The sequence below is a fragment of the Baudoinia panamericana genome (genome assembly GCF_000338955.1).
Source record: "Baudoinia panamericana UAMH 10762 unplaced genomic scaffold BAUCOscaffold_13, whole genome shotgun sequence".
In the NCBI taxonomy this organism is placed as follows: Eukaryota; Fungi; Ascomycota; class Dothideomycetes; order Mycosphaerellales; family Teratosphaeriaceae; genus Baudoinia; species Baudoinia panamericana.
Window position 1 is genome coordinate 47693 of NW_006911269.1, and position 14202 is coordinate 61894.

The 14202-nt window shown below is 54.7% G+C and overlaps 8 protein-coding genes across 8 annotated transcripts; 4 read left to right on the plus strand and 4 right to left on the minus strand.

Annotated features, from left to right (window-relative positions):
* Positions 1 to 46: 46 nt before the first annotated feature.
* BAUCODRAFT_78656 (uncharacterized protein) lies at positions 47 to 426 on the plus strand (the record flags this gene model as incomplete). The annotated part of the gene is made up of 2 exons (XM_007682350.1): positions 47 to 104; positions 173 to 426. The coding sequence occupies 2 exons, from the start codon at positions 47 to 49 to the stop codon at positions 424 to 426; spliced, it is 312 nt and encodes a 103-aa protein (XP_007680540.1).
* Positions 427 to 735: 309 nt separating this feature from the next.
* On the minus strand, positions 736 to 1757 carry BAUCODRAFT_133984 (uncharacterized protein; the record flags this gene model as incomplete). The annotated part of the gene is made up of 2 exons (XM_007682370.1): positions 1402 to 1757; positions 736 to 1368 (listed from the first exon to the last, which is right to left on the minus strand). The coding sequence occupies exons 1-2, from the start codon at positions 1624 to 1626 to the stop codon at positions 736 to 738; spliced, it is 858 nt and encodes a 285-aa protein (XP_007680560.1). The 5' UTR covers positions 1627 to 1757.
* Positions 1758 to 1817: 60 nt separating this feature from the next.
* Positions 1818 to 3864, minus strand: BAUCODRAFT_96705 (uncharacterized protein). The gene is made up of 2 exons (XM_007682371.1): positions 3651 to 3864; positions 1818 to 3596 (listed from the first exon to the last, which is right to left on the minus strand). Exons 1-2 carry the CDS (start codon positions 3849 to 3851, stop codon positions 2064 to 2066), a joined length of 1734 nt encoding a protein of 577 aa, XP_007680561.1. The 5' UTR covers positions 3852 to 3864; the 3' UTR covers positions 1818 to 2063.
* A 77-nt stretch (positions 3865 to 3941) lies between these two features.
* BAUCODRAFT_38060 (uncharacterized protein) lies at positions 3942 to 5307 on the plus strand. Its single transcript, XM_007682137.1, has one exon. It carries the CDS (start codon positions 4225 to 4227, stop codon positions 5053 to 5055), a length of 831 nt encoding a protein of 276 aa, XP_007680327.1. The 5' UTR covers positions 3942 to 4224; the 3' UTR covers positions 5056 to 5307.
* A 492-nt stretch (positions 5308 to 5799) lies between these two features.
* Positions 5800 to 6952, plus strand: BAUCODRAFT_78331 (glycoside hydrolase family 16 protein; the record flags this gene model as incomplete). Its single annotated transcript, XM_007682318.1, has 2 exons — positions 5800 to 6325; positions 6384 to 6952. The coding sequence occupies 2 exons, from the start codon at positions 5800 to 5802 to the stop codon at positions 6950 to 6952; spliced, it is 1095 nt and encodes a 364-aa protein (XP_007680508.1).
* Positions 6953 to 7151: 199 nt separating this feature from the next.
* On the minus strand, positions 7152 to 7602 carry BAUCODRAFT_78715 (uncharacterized protein; the record flags this gene model as incomplete). The annotated part of the gene is made up of 4 exons (XM_007682354.1): positions 7152 to 7205; positions 7301 to 7416; positions 7472 to 7507; positions 7563 to 7602. 4 exons carry the CDS (start codon positions 7600 to 7602, stop codon positions 7152 to 7154), a joined length of 246 nt encoding a protein of 81 aa, XP_007680544.1.
* A 1165-nt stretch (positions 7603 to 8767) lies between these two features.
* Positions 8768 to 10593, plus strand: BAUCODRAFT_274598 (uncharacterized protein). Its single transcript, XM_007682372.1, has one exon. The coding sequence runs from the start codon at positions 8937 to 8939 to the stop codon at positions 10485 to 10487; it is 1551 nt and encodes a 516-aa protein (XP_007680562.1). The 5' UTR covers positions 8768 to 8936; the 3' UTR covers positions 10488 to 10593.
* BAUCODRAFT_274597 (uncharacterized protein) lies at positions 10594 to 13300 on the minus strand. Its single transcript, XM_007682373.1, has 2 exons — positions 12723 to 13300; positions 10594 to 12596 (listed from the first exon to the last, which is right to left on the minus strand). Exons 1-2 carry the CDS (start codon positions 13046 to 13048, stop codon positions 10700 to 10702), a joined length of 2223 nt encoding a protein of 740 aa, XP_007680563.1. The 5' UTR covers positions 13049 to 13300; the 3' UTR covers positions 10594 to 10699.
* Positions 13301 to 14202: the final 902 nt, after the last annotated feature.

Genomic DNA, 14202 nt, shown 5'->3' on the forward strand with positions numbered 1-14202 from the left:
CGTCGACGACAACTTCATCATCAGTCCCTCAGCACAGCAGCACATCATGGCGCCCGCAGCAACAGGAGGCAAGAAGCAAAAGAAGAAGTGGTCAAAGGGAAAGGGTATGCGATCATGCACTGGACCAGCTGCGCACGACGCACACTTGCTGACATACTGCTGTGATACACAGTGAAGGACAAGGCACAGCATGCCGTTGTCCTCGACAAGAACATCACCGACAAGCTGGACAAGGACGTTCAATCCTACCGCCTCATCACCGTCGCCGTACTTGTGGACAGACTCAAGATCAATGGCTCCGTGGCGCGGAGAGCGCTCGCGGACTTAGAGGAGAAGGGTCAGATCAGAAAGGTTGTCGCACACAGTGCTTGCAATGTTTACAGTGAGTCTCGGTCGTTTAAGTGCTTTACTTTGAGCGGTCGCTGATATTCGGAACAGCACGTGCGGTTGGTGGTGGAGATTAGGCGAACGAGGATGGATGGCTTCACGCATTACTTTGATGGTTCTCATGGCGCACATTCGGAGCAGAAAGATCGTAAGCGGACGTAGTCAGGCTGAGCCCCGGCACTGAGCACAGCTGCATTTGAGTGGTAGTAACGAGAGGCACTTCCACCGAACGTCGCTCCATCACAGTTTGCTCGCTACGTCAGAGATGTCGCCGGAGTCTTCCCTGCCTTATGAGCTCAGCAGAACGCGGCCCACACGTCTGATTAGGACCGAGAGCTTAGGGCACGGCTACGACCTCTCCTTCTGCGTGAAGTCAACAACCTTATCCGCGTCCTCCTTTACTGTTGGCTCATTCCAAAGAGCGTTCAGCTCTCGCACGACTGACTCTTCCAGCGGCCCCTTACCAAGCAATGCAGTACCTCTCTCGACATGCTCCGGCTTACTTGCGCCCAATATGATGCCATGTTCATTGCCGAGCGCAGAGTGATACTTCAACCACCTCAAACTCAAGTCGTCCATCGCCAGACTGGTCGTCTCCGAAATGGCTCTCAGCTGCTTCATAGCTGCATGCATGGCGGGCGTGCTATACCATTTCACGTAAGGACTTGCCGGATTGGAGTAGCGCGTCCCGCCCTGCAGTCCATCTTCAGTACAATTGCCGAGTAGAAACCCGCCAGCAAGGGGAGAGTAGGCGTTATAGACCATGCCATTCTGACGAAGAAGTGGCAGAAGCGTGTCCTCGTGGGTCCGGCAAAGGAGGTAATAGTGACCTTCATAGACGGTGGGTTTGATATAGTTGTTCTTGGAGGCAATGTCGAGCCATGTCTGGACCCTTTCGACCATGAAGTTTGACAAACCAAGTAGAGTGAAGCGGCCTTTCTGATACTGTTCATTCATCGCCTTAGCAGTCTCCTCCAACGGCTTGGCGTAGTTGGACGCATGTCAATATAATACGTTGACTTTCTCGGTCCGCATGACTCGGAAACTATTGCAGAGGCTCTTCTCGATTGCTTCAGCAGTAAGTGTGCCACTGCCGTCACGCTCGTATAGGATCTTGGTGTCGAGAATGAAGTCTTTGGCGAGCTCGGCTTCGCCAATACGGCGCTCAGACTCGCCGTTGACATACCGGGCGGCGGTATCTGTACGATTCAGGCCTGCAGCTTTCAGAGTGGGACGCATGACTTAGTGGCGAGGCCGCGGACATCGCCAAATATGGTTTCGGCTGGCATGAGAGTAGTGTATGGAAGAGGACGTCAGGGGAGCAGTTGTTGACAGTAGGAGAGAGTCGCGACAAGTAACACTTACACCTCTTTCCAACTCATTCACAACGCGTTGGGAGCCGTAAACGTCATGGAAGCGATCCTCCTGGCGGCTTGGACTAATGCTCTTACAATGAATATCAACACTCATAGCACCGATAGTAGTCATCGGCTCTGGCGCAAGTATCTCGAGAGCGGTGACAGTCTTGGTAAAATATGTTCACATTTGATTATCATCAAGCGAAGTGAAGAGCGGGCTTGCGCACTGCCATCCCACGTTGAGCTCGAGGAGGCACGACTTATGGTGCTCAAACACTTCACGCTCATCAAGGGTTAGGTTCAGCAATGGAGTCGGTATCAATCACCATCGAAGCCACTCCAGTCATCAACGTCCGCTTCGGCACTCTGCGCTGCAGTCTCGTGAACGGCATCTAGTCTCGCTAGGTGCGGTCCGACGTCTCTCACAAACCCAGCGACGAAGAAACCCATCGTCCCGTCTTTCCCGTTCTTGTCACATCGAATGCAGGCTTCAGCGACTTCAGCGACATCCGAAGGCCTTAGTGGCTCTGCATCAATGCCAGGCTCGTTCGCGAGCGCTGTAAATGCAACGCCAACTGCGTTCTGATGACCGCGAAGATGCCATCTCTGCATGCCTTCAACCTGCTCATGGCGCTTCATGATGCGCCAGCCGCACTTTCGGGCTACGGCGGAGTATAACGCGCGAATGACAACGTGCTCATTCTCCTCGGCGTGGATGGAACAAGTGCTGTAAGTGATGCGCTGGGCTGTCGGAAAGCTCATCGCGTGCTCCAGGAGACGCAGTTGGAAGGCTGAGAGGTTGGCTAATCGAGACTTCAGCTTCTCGCCTTCTTCTATATTCGGTTGCTCTTCGCTCATGTCGACGGTGTGCGCTGTGTCCTCCTCCGACGGGATCGTCTTCGGATCATCGTCACGACCTCGTTTGCGTTTCTTGCTTCGTTTTCTCCCTACGTTTGTGTCGCCCTCTTCGGCGTCAACATTGGGCAGATGTATCGGGATGCCAACACCATCTCGACCTACAATTCCCGAGCCCGAGCAGCTTGGGTCCAAGAGGAGTGCTTTAACGTTCGCGAACTCTGGTGTTGTTGGGTCCATTTTCATGAAGTCTTGCCGCGCCTTCACACTGACCACCCGATCAGCCCCAGCCAGCAGAAGCATCTTTCGTAGTGTTTCTGAGCGAGTGGCATCCTTCTCGCATGCGATCACACGATTCTCTGACCCTCTGTTGCACGTCTCGCCTGGTAGCGTAGTCGAGAGTGCCGCCAAATGCGTCGTCTTGTTGCCGGGTGCCGCACAAGCATCGATTACGTCGCCATCTCCTGGCTGCGGGTCGAGTAGGTATGCCGGGAAACAAGAGGCTTTGTCCTGCAGTATAAGCTCGCCCGCTCGGTATGCTTTGCTAGTCGTAAGATCGATGCCGACGGAGATGGCAATAAGGTCCGGAATGTGCTCGTCGATGTGCAGGATCTTCGCATCTCGAGGGGGTGCTTCGAGCACATCGGACAGTCTAGAGACCTGTTCGTACTCTGCGAAAGTCGAAGCAAGCGCCTGAGCAAGGGTGGTTTTGAGAGTGTTGATCCGTATCCAGCGCGGACGTTTGGCCAAAACACTGTTCTCAGGAATTAAGCCAGAATCGCTGCCACTAGGTCCGGATGTGCGTCCGTTGATGCTGGCGCGGAGAGCATCGAGCGTAGCAAAGCCTCGTCTCAAGCGTGCCTTCGTAAGCTCAGCTGACAATCGTACTTTGTGCTTTGATACAGCGAGATTTAGGCCATGAGATGCTGGCAGTGCTATTCCTCGCTTGGAGAGGAAGAGGTCATGGACCAGAACGACGGCTAAAGTTGGCTTCAGCTGTTGAGAGGATCAGTCACACTATCCTGGGTAGCGACTATGGACCTTGCTCACCTGCTTCTCAACCTTGAGGACGCCACTCCGCTCCAGTACCTCGGACAAGACCTTGCTCCATTTCGCCGCCTCAGTAGCGAGGGCGAAGAGTGTCTTGCTGTCGGTCTTCCAGTCTTTGCGACCATATACAAGTGACTTGATGGAAACTCGCTCCCCTCGGACGTCATCTAAAATCTTCGCAGCTTCATGATACAGAGACATGTTGCATGTAGCCGATGCAGCAGCCTTGGCGGGCAGACTTATTCCGCGCTTTCGCTTTCGCGTCGCCAGAAAGGCCGCACGGATGCGACCAATGAGCGCCTATCGCGCCTAATGTACACACAATGGCCGGGAACAGATTGGGCCGGTTAAGAGCACAGCTGTGCAATGGCAACCGTGGATGAATGCATAGTGTTGCATTTTAGTCTACTTAGACAGTCTCTATATAATTGACCACCTTCAGTGCACAGGTGATTGTGGTACCGCACCAGTTCATCAGCTCATCCACCAACAAAATCCTTGACGCATCAACCACTGACGACAACTGCGATTTAGCAGCAGCTGTGGTTTAGTCGGATTGTAAAAGAGAACCAACATGGTACTACGAAGCATCAACACGGCCGGCGGCACGCTCGCCGTAGAAATCGAAGGGGAAGGACCGCTCGTAATCTGTTCGCCAGGGATGGGCGACACTCGAGATGCATATGCGCCATTCGCTAAACAGCTAGTTTCGCAAGGGTATTGCGTCGCCAGTATGGACATCCGAGGCCACGGCGACAGCTCGACTACGTTCACGCAATATGGAGATGCTGCACAAGCCGAAGACTTCCTCACCGTCGCGAAGGAGTTAAACAAGGGACCTGCAGTGTTAGCCGGATGCTCTTTCAGCGCTGGTGCTGCTACGATCGCCGCTGGGAAGTCACCGGAGTCGGTTGTTGGCATTATTCTGCTAGGACCGTTCCTGCGCAATCCCATGGGAGCGGTGGGCATGTGGTTCATGCCGCTTCTGTTTCGATGGCCTTGGGGCCCAACCATGTGGCAGATGTACGTACCTACACTCTGGCCGGGTCTCGGCGAACAAGCGAAGGAGCGGGCAGCTTCAAGCACCAAGTCGCTTACTCGTAGTGGTCGATGGTCAGCTTTCTACCAAACCGTATGCGGATGCAATCATGACGCGGTTACCCCATGGCTCGGCAAAGCGAAGTGTCCAGCGCTGGTTGTTATGGGCGACAAGGACCCGGACTTCTCGAAGCCGAAGGAAGAAGCAGAATGGGTGGCATCCAATTTCAGTGACGCCAAAGTTCTAATGCTGGAGGGTGTCGGACATGCGCCCATGTTGGAGCGACCAGAGGCTGTGAGCAAAGCTGCGTTGGATTTCCTTGGAAAGCTGCGTGATCAGGTTGCGTGGAAGAGCGCGACAACTTAAGCATTTGCCATCACCTCATGAATCGGCTTTCCAGCTATGTTTTCGAGGAATATGGCAGAAGGCCAAGGTATCGCGGTGCTCCTCCACTCGCGCCATGTAGATAACATCGCCGCTCAGGTCGCAAAAAATGTCAAGTCAGAGCGCTCTCGTTCGATGAAGGTCCTAATGGTAGGGGACTTGACGTGAGAGCGGTGGGAGTGCATCAAACCACAGAGGACAAGGTTCCTGTTCTACGACGCGGCGCGACCCGCCGATTCCGCCATTACCACGTCAACTGCTTCATTGACCATTTTCATCAGCACGCTTTCGACGCAATCGTAGGACTTCAACGACCCAGTGTCCGGCTCGTTCCGCGAAAAACGAGTGATCAGAGAGTCGTTGACGGGGAACTGGATGCCGTTCACTGTCCATAAGGTCGGCGGGTTACTGGCAACAAACGACGAAATGCTGGTGGAGACTGTACGCGTCAACCACGAAATCCCACGACTAACCACCATCCTTTGGTGAGTCAATGGCCGCGGGCTGTCAACGCCAGCTTGACGCGTGTCACTGCTTCGACGCCACTGTAAGTTTCGCGCAAAACAAGCGGTAGGTTCTATATATCGCTCTTCTCCAATGTGGTAAGTATCAGTTCGCCGCTGTTGTAATTGCGTTTGTCGCTGTTTGTTCGTCTGCGGACTGCAACACTCTCCGCATATTTCGGGCATGTCGTACTTCCAGGGGAGTCTAGGGGGTGCATCAAGGATGAGAGTCTACGGCGAGTCGCCCTCATACGATAAGCTACAGAACCGTCAGGTCTCGCGATGGAAACCGAAGACCTGGTCATGGAAGATATGGGCAGCTGCTGCCTTTTCTGTTCTCGCGGTTGTTGCCATTGTCGTCGGTGCCGTGCTTGGAACAGAAGATAGCGCGTATCCCAAATACAGCGCCCTTACATATACTCTCCAAGATACATACAGCGGTACGGACTTTTTTAACCAATTCGACTACTTTACCGGCTACGATCCGAGCTTGGGATTTGTGCACTACGTCCCATACGAGACGGCCACCTCTCCGCAATATAACCTGACGTATGCCTCCTCAAGCTCGGCTGTGCTGCGAGTGGACACAACAGACACAGACGCCAGCACTGGCCGCTACTCTGTGCGGATCACGTCGAAGAAGCAATACAACTCGGGGCTGTTCATCTTTGATGTTCTAAACTCGCCGTATGGCTGCAGCACGTGGCCAGCACTGTGGCTTACCGATCCCAACAACTGGCCTTCCCACGGTGAGTAACAACGATCATCAATCATGTCGCCAGGAAAATATAGCTGATGTTCGCTCAGGTGAGATTGACGTTATGGAAGCTGTCAATCAGGCCACTACCGGGAACCAAATGACTCTACACACGACCGACGACTGCAAGATGAATGTGAAGCGCAAAGAGACCGGCGAAGTCCAGACAAGTAATTGCTACAACGCCACAGACGAGAATGCCGGATGCGGCGTGCAAGGTGCTGCAGACACCTTTGGCGAAGCTTTCAATGCCAACGGAGGTGGCATATACGCCATGGAATGGCGCAATGCCGGCATCCGAATCTGGTTCTTCCCGCGCAGCAGTATCCCATCAGACATTCCGACCGATGTTAGCAATACGACTGCGCCAGATCCAAGCAGCTGGGACGAGCCGCTGGCTGACTTCCCAAGCACACATTGCGACATGTCGAGTCACTTCCAAAACCAGAGCATTATCGCGAACATCGATCTCTGCGGAGCCTGGGCCGGTGCAACCAGCGTGTATACGGCAGCGGATCAATGTCCGGGCACATGCAGTGAGTTCGTGACCAGTAACGCTACGGCGTTTAAGACGGCCTACTGGGAGTGGTCAAGCTGGAGGGTATATACAGCTTCTTAATATCAAGGTCAGACCGTTTGCGATCGGCCTGTTAGCTGGTGGAGCCACAATACTGTACTATTGCTGGAGTGCACCCATGGCACGCCATTCGTCCGTTTGTACACTCGCACGATCGTCTTCCATGCTTGCCGTATGCGATTTCCCTCAACTCCATGCTCTTCCGACCTTCGGCGGCAGATGATCTTGTCATATGCGCACTTTAGAACTCTGCAAGGGTGTCCCCTCGTAGCTTGCCGCGCATTTGGTATTTGCCCTACGATCATGCCACCGTCAGCCTTCTTCGAGCCGAGACGCGCGCACATGCCTCATGACACGGTTGCTGCCAACAAAGAGTAAGCCCTCACTCACATCTGTGGCATAGGCCATGTAGAGGAACAGTGACGGCACCGCAATCACGTAGGTGACGGTCAACCAGGCGGTACGCGGCGTCCATCGGAAGTACTCATGCCGCTTGACGTACATATCTGTGCATTGCGATCAGTTCTGGACTGACTGCTGCGCGAGCCGATTCCTACTTACTAGCGTACTTGACCAACGCCGGGTCCATGTGCACGCCTGCGCACTTGGTCAGCTCAACTAGGTCCGGAGAGGCCGCTAATGGTATGCTCACTGTCGGCATGGCCAGCCATCCTCCGGAATGTGGGCCTCATCTTGATGTGATTTCAACCTGCTCGCCAGGCCACGATCGTTCAGCTGAAGGGACAGTGGAGATGTCGTGGCAGATGCAAGCCGGAGGCGGGATCTGTATGGGTGCCTTAGGCATCAATGAGTCCAGAACGAAAGCAACCTCATCCCTTATTCTTCCTCTGCTCTCCACCCCTCACAATGCAAGCCCCGTACTGATGCTGCAACTTCAGAATACCTGCCTGATGTGCTACACATTCTCTGATCGACGCTACCACTGATATGTTGTCGACTCGGTACCAGCACCCATGTCGCGCTTTTTATCCCCGGCGCAGTGCTGGTGCGACTGCCGCTGGCTGTCCTGCCGACGCTCCATTCCACACCGAAGTCGTAGATGTGGGTCGGTGCCGACTACGGGATGGCAATGTTCGAGTACGACGTAGAACGGCCGCGCAAGTTACTACAGAGCGGGAGTCACGCTCTCTGCCTTACGTTCCGCCTGTGGACTATCTGCCTGAGCAAACTGTCCAAAGGTCTTTCCGGAGTTCCGACCACGTATTCCTTCACTCTGGGGGCCCGTTTCTCTGAAGCCAGCGCTGCCTACCCGGTATCAGTCAAGCCATTCTAGGACAAAGCGTGTGGCATCGTGCTTATGGGGATCCTTCTTCGCCCTTTGACGCATGCTAAAAGCCACAAGACAGTTCTGTGCAGGTATCTGGACGTCAGGTATGCTTTCTTGCTGATAAGGTAAGCTCTTCACCCAAGCTACGATGGAGAAAGGGGCCCCTGATGCAGAAATGGCACGGCAAGTTGCGTGCAAAAGCGTAGGGAATGACAAGCCAGTGGTTGTTTTGTTTGATAGATGTTCATCGTGCGCTTTGCGCTGCACTCTATTGTCTCCTCAGTGCGAGCTGTCCCTTTCGCTCTTCATGCTTTCCCATGTAGGACTGCTTCGGCCCATATCACGCTGCTCGGCTTCAACATTGACGTCGCGTTCGCGCAGCGTGGGATGCGATCGGTAACGCGACAAAGAAAGCACTCTATACGGTATGTCTTAGCTGCTGGATATGGTGTCCAGCCGCTCCTGGTGGGCTTTCCACCAGCTGGTGACCTTTCGTACGACCGGTGGGCATCATTCACTTCACCAGACAAAGCTAGATTCGACTCGGGCCGACACCGAGTATACCGCATCCACGGCTCCGGGATCATCTGCAAGCAGGAAGTCGCTAACACTCGCCTCGCAGCATACGAGGCCCCGCCTGCTTCTGCGTCTACTTCACAGCCGTAGCCCGGCGCCTGCAGGCCCCAAGCAAGACGCATCCGCCCTGCTTTGCCGCGTTGCCGTAGCCTGCTTTTAACCATGGCTAACTCGGGCGACGAGTACCAGTCAAGTCACGGCGGCGCAGAACTCCCAGAGTCCGACGCGACCTATGTACTAACAGGCTGGGCTGTACCGTCAAGAGAAGGCAGTGCTGCTCCGTCACCCTACCAGGAGCTTCTAGCGCAGATGCGCGTCACCCCTGCCTCGCACTTGATTCGCACAAGAGCTTTCCAGCAGTGGTGGGCTGACAACCAACCGGAGCGTGACCCGGTCGCTACAGAGCAAATTGCGGATGCAGTTCGTCTGGCGGATGGCTTTCCAATGCCAGGCGAGGTACCGGCAGGTATGGGTCGCTGGGAATGGCTCGAAGAGGCCGACAGCTGGCGCGCCCGAGCGACTGGATACGTGACCCACGAAGCAGTAGAGCAAGCTCGCGCTGCCGGCCGCTTCACCGATGGCTACGATCTGAAGGCGGGACCAATCGCTGTGTGGTACCCGGACTCGCGATACTTTAACCCGAGGAACAAGTCGATAAATATAACACCAGGCCGGTTCCAGTTCCACACCACGGCAGACCATGCGCTTGCACGGATCAATTTGGGAGGTCAAGAGGGTTTCGGCTTTGAGAACAATCCAGACCCTTCAGCGGAAGAAGTCTGGCGTCTGCAGCGGGAATACGATCAGCGCTTCGACCCTGAAGAGGGCGACCTGAGTCCAGTTGGAAACATCAACATCGTCTTCGCTCCATATATTGTCGATGTTGATCACTTCCTCGGCGTCATCGAGGAATTCCTTTCCGGGGAAGAATCGGACGACAGCGATGATGAAGTCGATGGCATAAGGACAGGCACCGCTGCCGGCCAACGTGATGCCGTCTCCGGTCTTCTTCATGATCCGCTAAAACGCGGTGAGAACGACCAGACTGGTGTTTTTGGCCGGGCACAGTATCAGACTCGCCTGCTACCAGACAAGACGCCGAATGCTAAGTCCTACACCGTCGACCGCTCTGGGGCTCACCACGGCGAGCGTGAGGATTGGAAGACTTGGGCTTGCGACAAGCGAGGCAAGTGGGTCCAGTACAAATCCAAAGAGCTTCTCGACTGGAATGATAAGGCTTCCGTAAATAAGCTCAACAAGTGGCGGGAGCAGATCTACTCTCGCCACGGATGGAGCAACAAGCGCGATATCCATCGTGTCGTTTACACCAGAAGTGAGAAGGAGTGGTTGTTCGACTTCGTTAAGAGGGCGGAAGGCAAAGAGATTCGGCAGAACATCACCAAGTTGACGAAGATGTTCAACGAGAAGTTCGCTGCATCACAACAGAAGCGCGATCCGTCCGGGATCGCTACGTGTCTTCACCGTCTTCGGCAACAGTACGCTCAGTACAGTGGTGAGATGAGACCGGAGCGTGAAACTGGCAATGGCAAGGCGACAAGACAGAGGTCTGCGAAGACTGCCAGTGCGAAAACCAGCCAGAAGAGGAAGGCTGGAAGGAAGGCGAGGCGTGGCAAGGCAAAGAAGCCAAGGGTGGATCAAGAGAGTGGGGAGGAGATTGTCTCGGAAGTGGAGGAAGGTGATGCAGAGGAGTAGACGGCAGGTAACGTGCTGCCTGCTCAACCTTGTCGAAACCATGGCCGCTATGTCTCCGCCATTGCCAAGTTGGCAGCATAGGGATTAACGAGCACGCTGGGTAATGGCGACTTGCCCGTCACTCAATAGTTCTGTTTGAGTATTGGTCTTGCAGTGACCGGCATGGTCAGCGTCGTATTACCGCCGTAGCAGCAGTTGTTCAAAGAATACATCTACAAACGTGCTCTGACTCCGGTCACTTCCTCGGCAATCTGCCTTGCGATGCCACGACTGATACCCATGCAAGTGACCATTGGGTTTACACCGCTCGCAGAAGGAAAGACACTAGCGTCGCAGATGTATAAGCCGGTCGTACCCCAGACCCTTCCCTTCGGATCCACAACACTCGTCGACGCCGAAGTACCCATCCGGCAACTTCCCATTTGGTGGGCCGACGCCATCAGCGTATCAGACAGACCGGCCTTGCGGACCCTCTGAAGCCATGCGCCAAACTCAACGTCGTTGACAGAAGGCGTGTCGTTACTTGTAACGTGCACTTTACTCTCCGGATCAGGTGTTGGGCGGACAAAGCTATCAACGCTTGGTATGGCCGTGAAGATCTCCCTTGCACCCTGGACGTACAGTAACTCGGCGAGCCGTACGACGCCCTCGAGTATATGAGTTCTGTCGTACTGGCTGGTGACATATTGCAGTCTGATACGGCCGTCTTTCGGGTCAGGATACACTCTGCCACCGTAGCGGTCTCGCGCAAGGCTGATGTATCCCGTCATCCGCTTCATCTTGGCTGCAAATTCTTTGAATTGCAGTCCGCTTCGCCACGGAAACAAGGGGAGGAAGAGACTCGGGAGCATCGTCGTGGATTCCAGCTTAGCGCCGTAACCTTGGTGGTCAAGGTTCTCGAACTCGGTGACCACACTGGTCAGTATTCCGCCCTCCCATGGCCGAACGTCCTGGTCCCAAACAGCACCGACGAACGACACGGGGTGCAGGTGCAGGTGACGGCCAATGTGAGGATTGGTCAAGCCGCTGCGCCTGAGCAAGACTGGTGTCGCGAGCGTTCCGGCTGCGATTATGACTTTGCTGGCTTTTATGATCACTTCACATGGGTCGTTCGCGGCCCCGGGAGCGCCGCTTTGGTTGTCCCGTGGAGTCCATACGCCTTCCACTCCAGTAACGACGCGCTCGCTGGCATCGGAAGATTCCTCAAAAACAACATTCCGAACCTTGAAACCCTCAATGAAGACTGCGCCGGCTCTGGCAGCATCAGGCAGGAAGGTCTCTGTAGGCCCCTTCTTCCCGCAGCTTCCGCAGCCAAGCGTGCAGTAACCGCAATAGTGGGCTTCACCAGCCGTGTTCTGCGGTACAGGCTTGGCTGCCCAGCCTAGCCTTCTTGCGCCCTCAAGAAGAACGCGGTTGGCCTTGTTGTGCTCTATGGCAGAAGTGCCGACTCCCATGCGCTCGCAGATAGCATCCAGATCTGCCTGGAAAGCGGCACTGGTGAAGTGGGTTAATCCAAACTTCTCCGACCACTCACGGCGTACAAAGCCTTGAGTCTGTATGGAGGCACTCCAGTTGACGGTACCCCCTCCGCCCCAGGTACTTCCAGCAAGGACCGCTACCCCGTTATCATCGGATTGCATTGCACCGCCATTGAGGAACAGCTCGTTGAAGCCGTCAAGCTCAGATCTAGGAAGGTGCTTTGGCGACCAGTAACTACCTTTGTCCACTACGATCACTTTCAATCCAGCTTCGGCAAGAGTCTTCGCCGCGACTGCGCCTCCGCAGCCACTACCGACGATGACAACATCTGTCTGCAAGACCACAGGGTTCGACTTCGAGGCTGACGGTATCTGCAAGAAGTTGAAAGAGTAAAACGTTTCCGGACCTTTGGGATGAGCCGGTATCCGAGGAAAGCTCAGAGTGCGACCCAGTGTAGGCGACGTTCGGATCCAGTAAAGCCGAGAAAGACTGGTCAAGGAGACATGTAGCTGTCGCAGAACGGGAACGAGCGAAGTTGACCAGCGCTGAATAATCCGCTCTCGAGTTGAAACAGGCAGGCAGTCAAGCGGCGAAGAGTACCCCGTGAGCAGTAAAGCACCAGCACGAGTGCTGGGACACGAATCAGTTTGGTTTCTTCGATGAGAATGAGGTGTGACTGTAATGGAACAGAGGAAAAGCGCTTTCCAACAACATAGAGTGGTTGATCCTGTGGGAGTTGGTCTCACAGCTACTCACTTCAAAGCCGTCAAGACTGTCGTCAGCTTGTTGTATGCATCGTCGTGACAGTACTGAGTGAGCAGTCTATTAATGCTCTCTCTGAAGTCTTGCTGCGCCGTCGCCTTCTCCCCGAGATAGCTGGCAATGAGCTCCTGAGCGTCTTCGCTATCCACCCCCTGTTGCAGACGTCTGCATGCTGCTTCGTGGATCTCTCGGCTCAGCGGATGCTGAAGGAGCCTGTTGCTTGCCTGCAGGCTGAATGATGGTACTACGGTATCTGCTATAGCCGAGAATATATCCCATTGTTCAGCTGTGAGAGCCGGACGTACAGACAGGGGTGCCATCGTGTCTGGAGCTGAGTGGCTCGCCTTTGATTGTTGTCCACTGTTCTCGTCAACATTTGCAGGGGTTATATCAGGCCTTGCTGGCGATTGCTGAGGTTGGCTCGCGGCTTCAGACGATGGCAATAAGCAATGAGGTCGTTGATCATTATCACGTGTCCTCCAGCAAAAACATTATACATATGCGGCTGCTGTAGTGATTGGGAAGTGATTGCGTGCGGCATGCCAACGAAACAACAGTCTTGCGGCGAATATCCATCAGCGCGACGTCGCCACCTCGGAACCCTGGATCATGAGTGCTCAGCGGTTTCACTACGAGCCTACAACCCCCTTCGCCGATGTCTGAGCAAACGCTTTCAACACACTGGGCAGAACTGCAGTACCAGGGTTTCGATAGCGGCGCATGTGTTATGCTCAGTCTTCGATCATGGGTCTCATCTGGCAAGTTATTGAACCATGGGCGGCTCTTGGCGCAGTGGAACTAGTCATGCAACAACCAGATCGCCTCTCATTGGTGGCGATTGAGGTCGGCAAGGTTTGGGCAGCATAGCCGGTAGCAGCTGGCACATGTCAAATATCGCCCGTGGAAAATGTTGCACATTCGCCCTTCAGCCTCTCTGGCACCATAAGACGAGAACAGGGAGAGTCGATATGCGATTACGATAGTCAGTGAGAGCACGCGACAGTAACCATCATAGCGACAAGACTGTCGTGTGCTGCCTGGGCCTCGTCGTCAGACACCAACGCCTTTATTAACCATACTAAAGCCGGTGCAAGGCGCAAGGTGACGGTTGTTAGCGACGGCGGTGGCCAATCATGGCGACTCTGCTTATCTTTGCGGCACTGCTAGCTTCATGCACAGAATTGCTTAGCCGGCAGACGCTTCGTGGATCGCCATCCAAAAAACAATTGCTGTTTCGAGCTATCGACGATGCGAGGCGTGCAAGTTGTTGGAGAGCTCACAATTGGCTGCGCAGAGTAGTAGAACAGTCACTGCGGTTCCTGTCGCATGCGCAGCCGTACTAGGTTGACGAAGCGGACATCACTGCATCAAAGGGCGAGATGACAGCGCGTGAGGGCCTGCCGCAGTCGTCCTAGTGTGTCTGGTCCGAGCGTCAACGGCTCTCACGGTGGGCTCGTGAGGGTGGGTCCTGTCT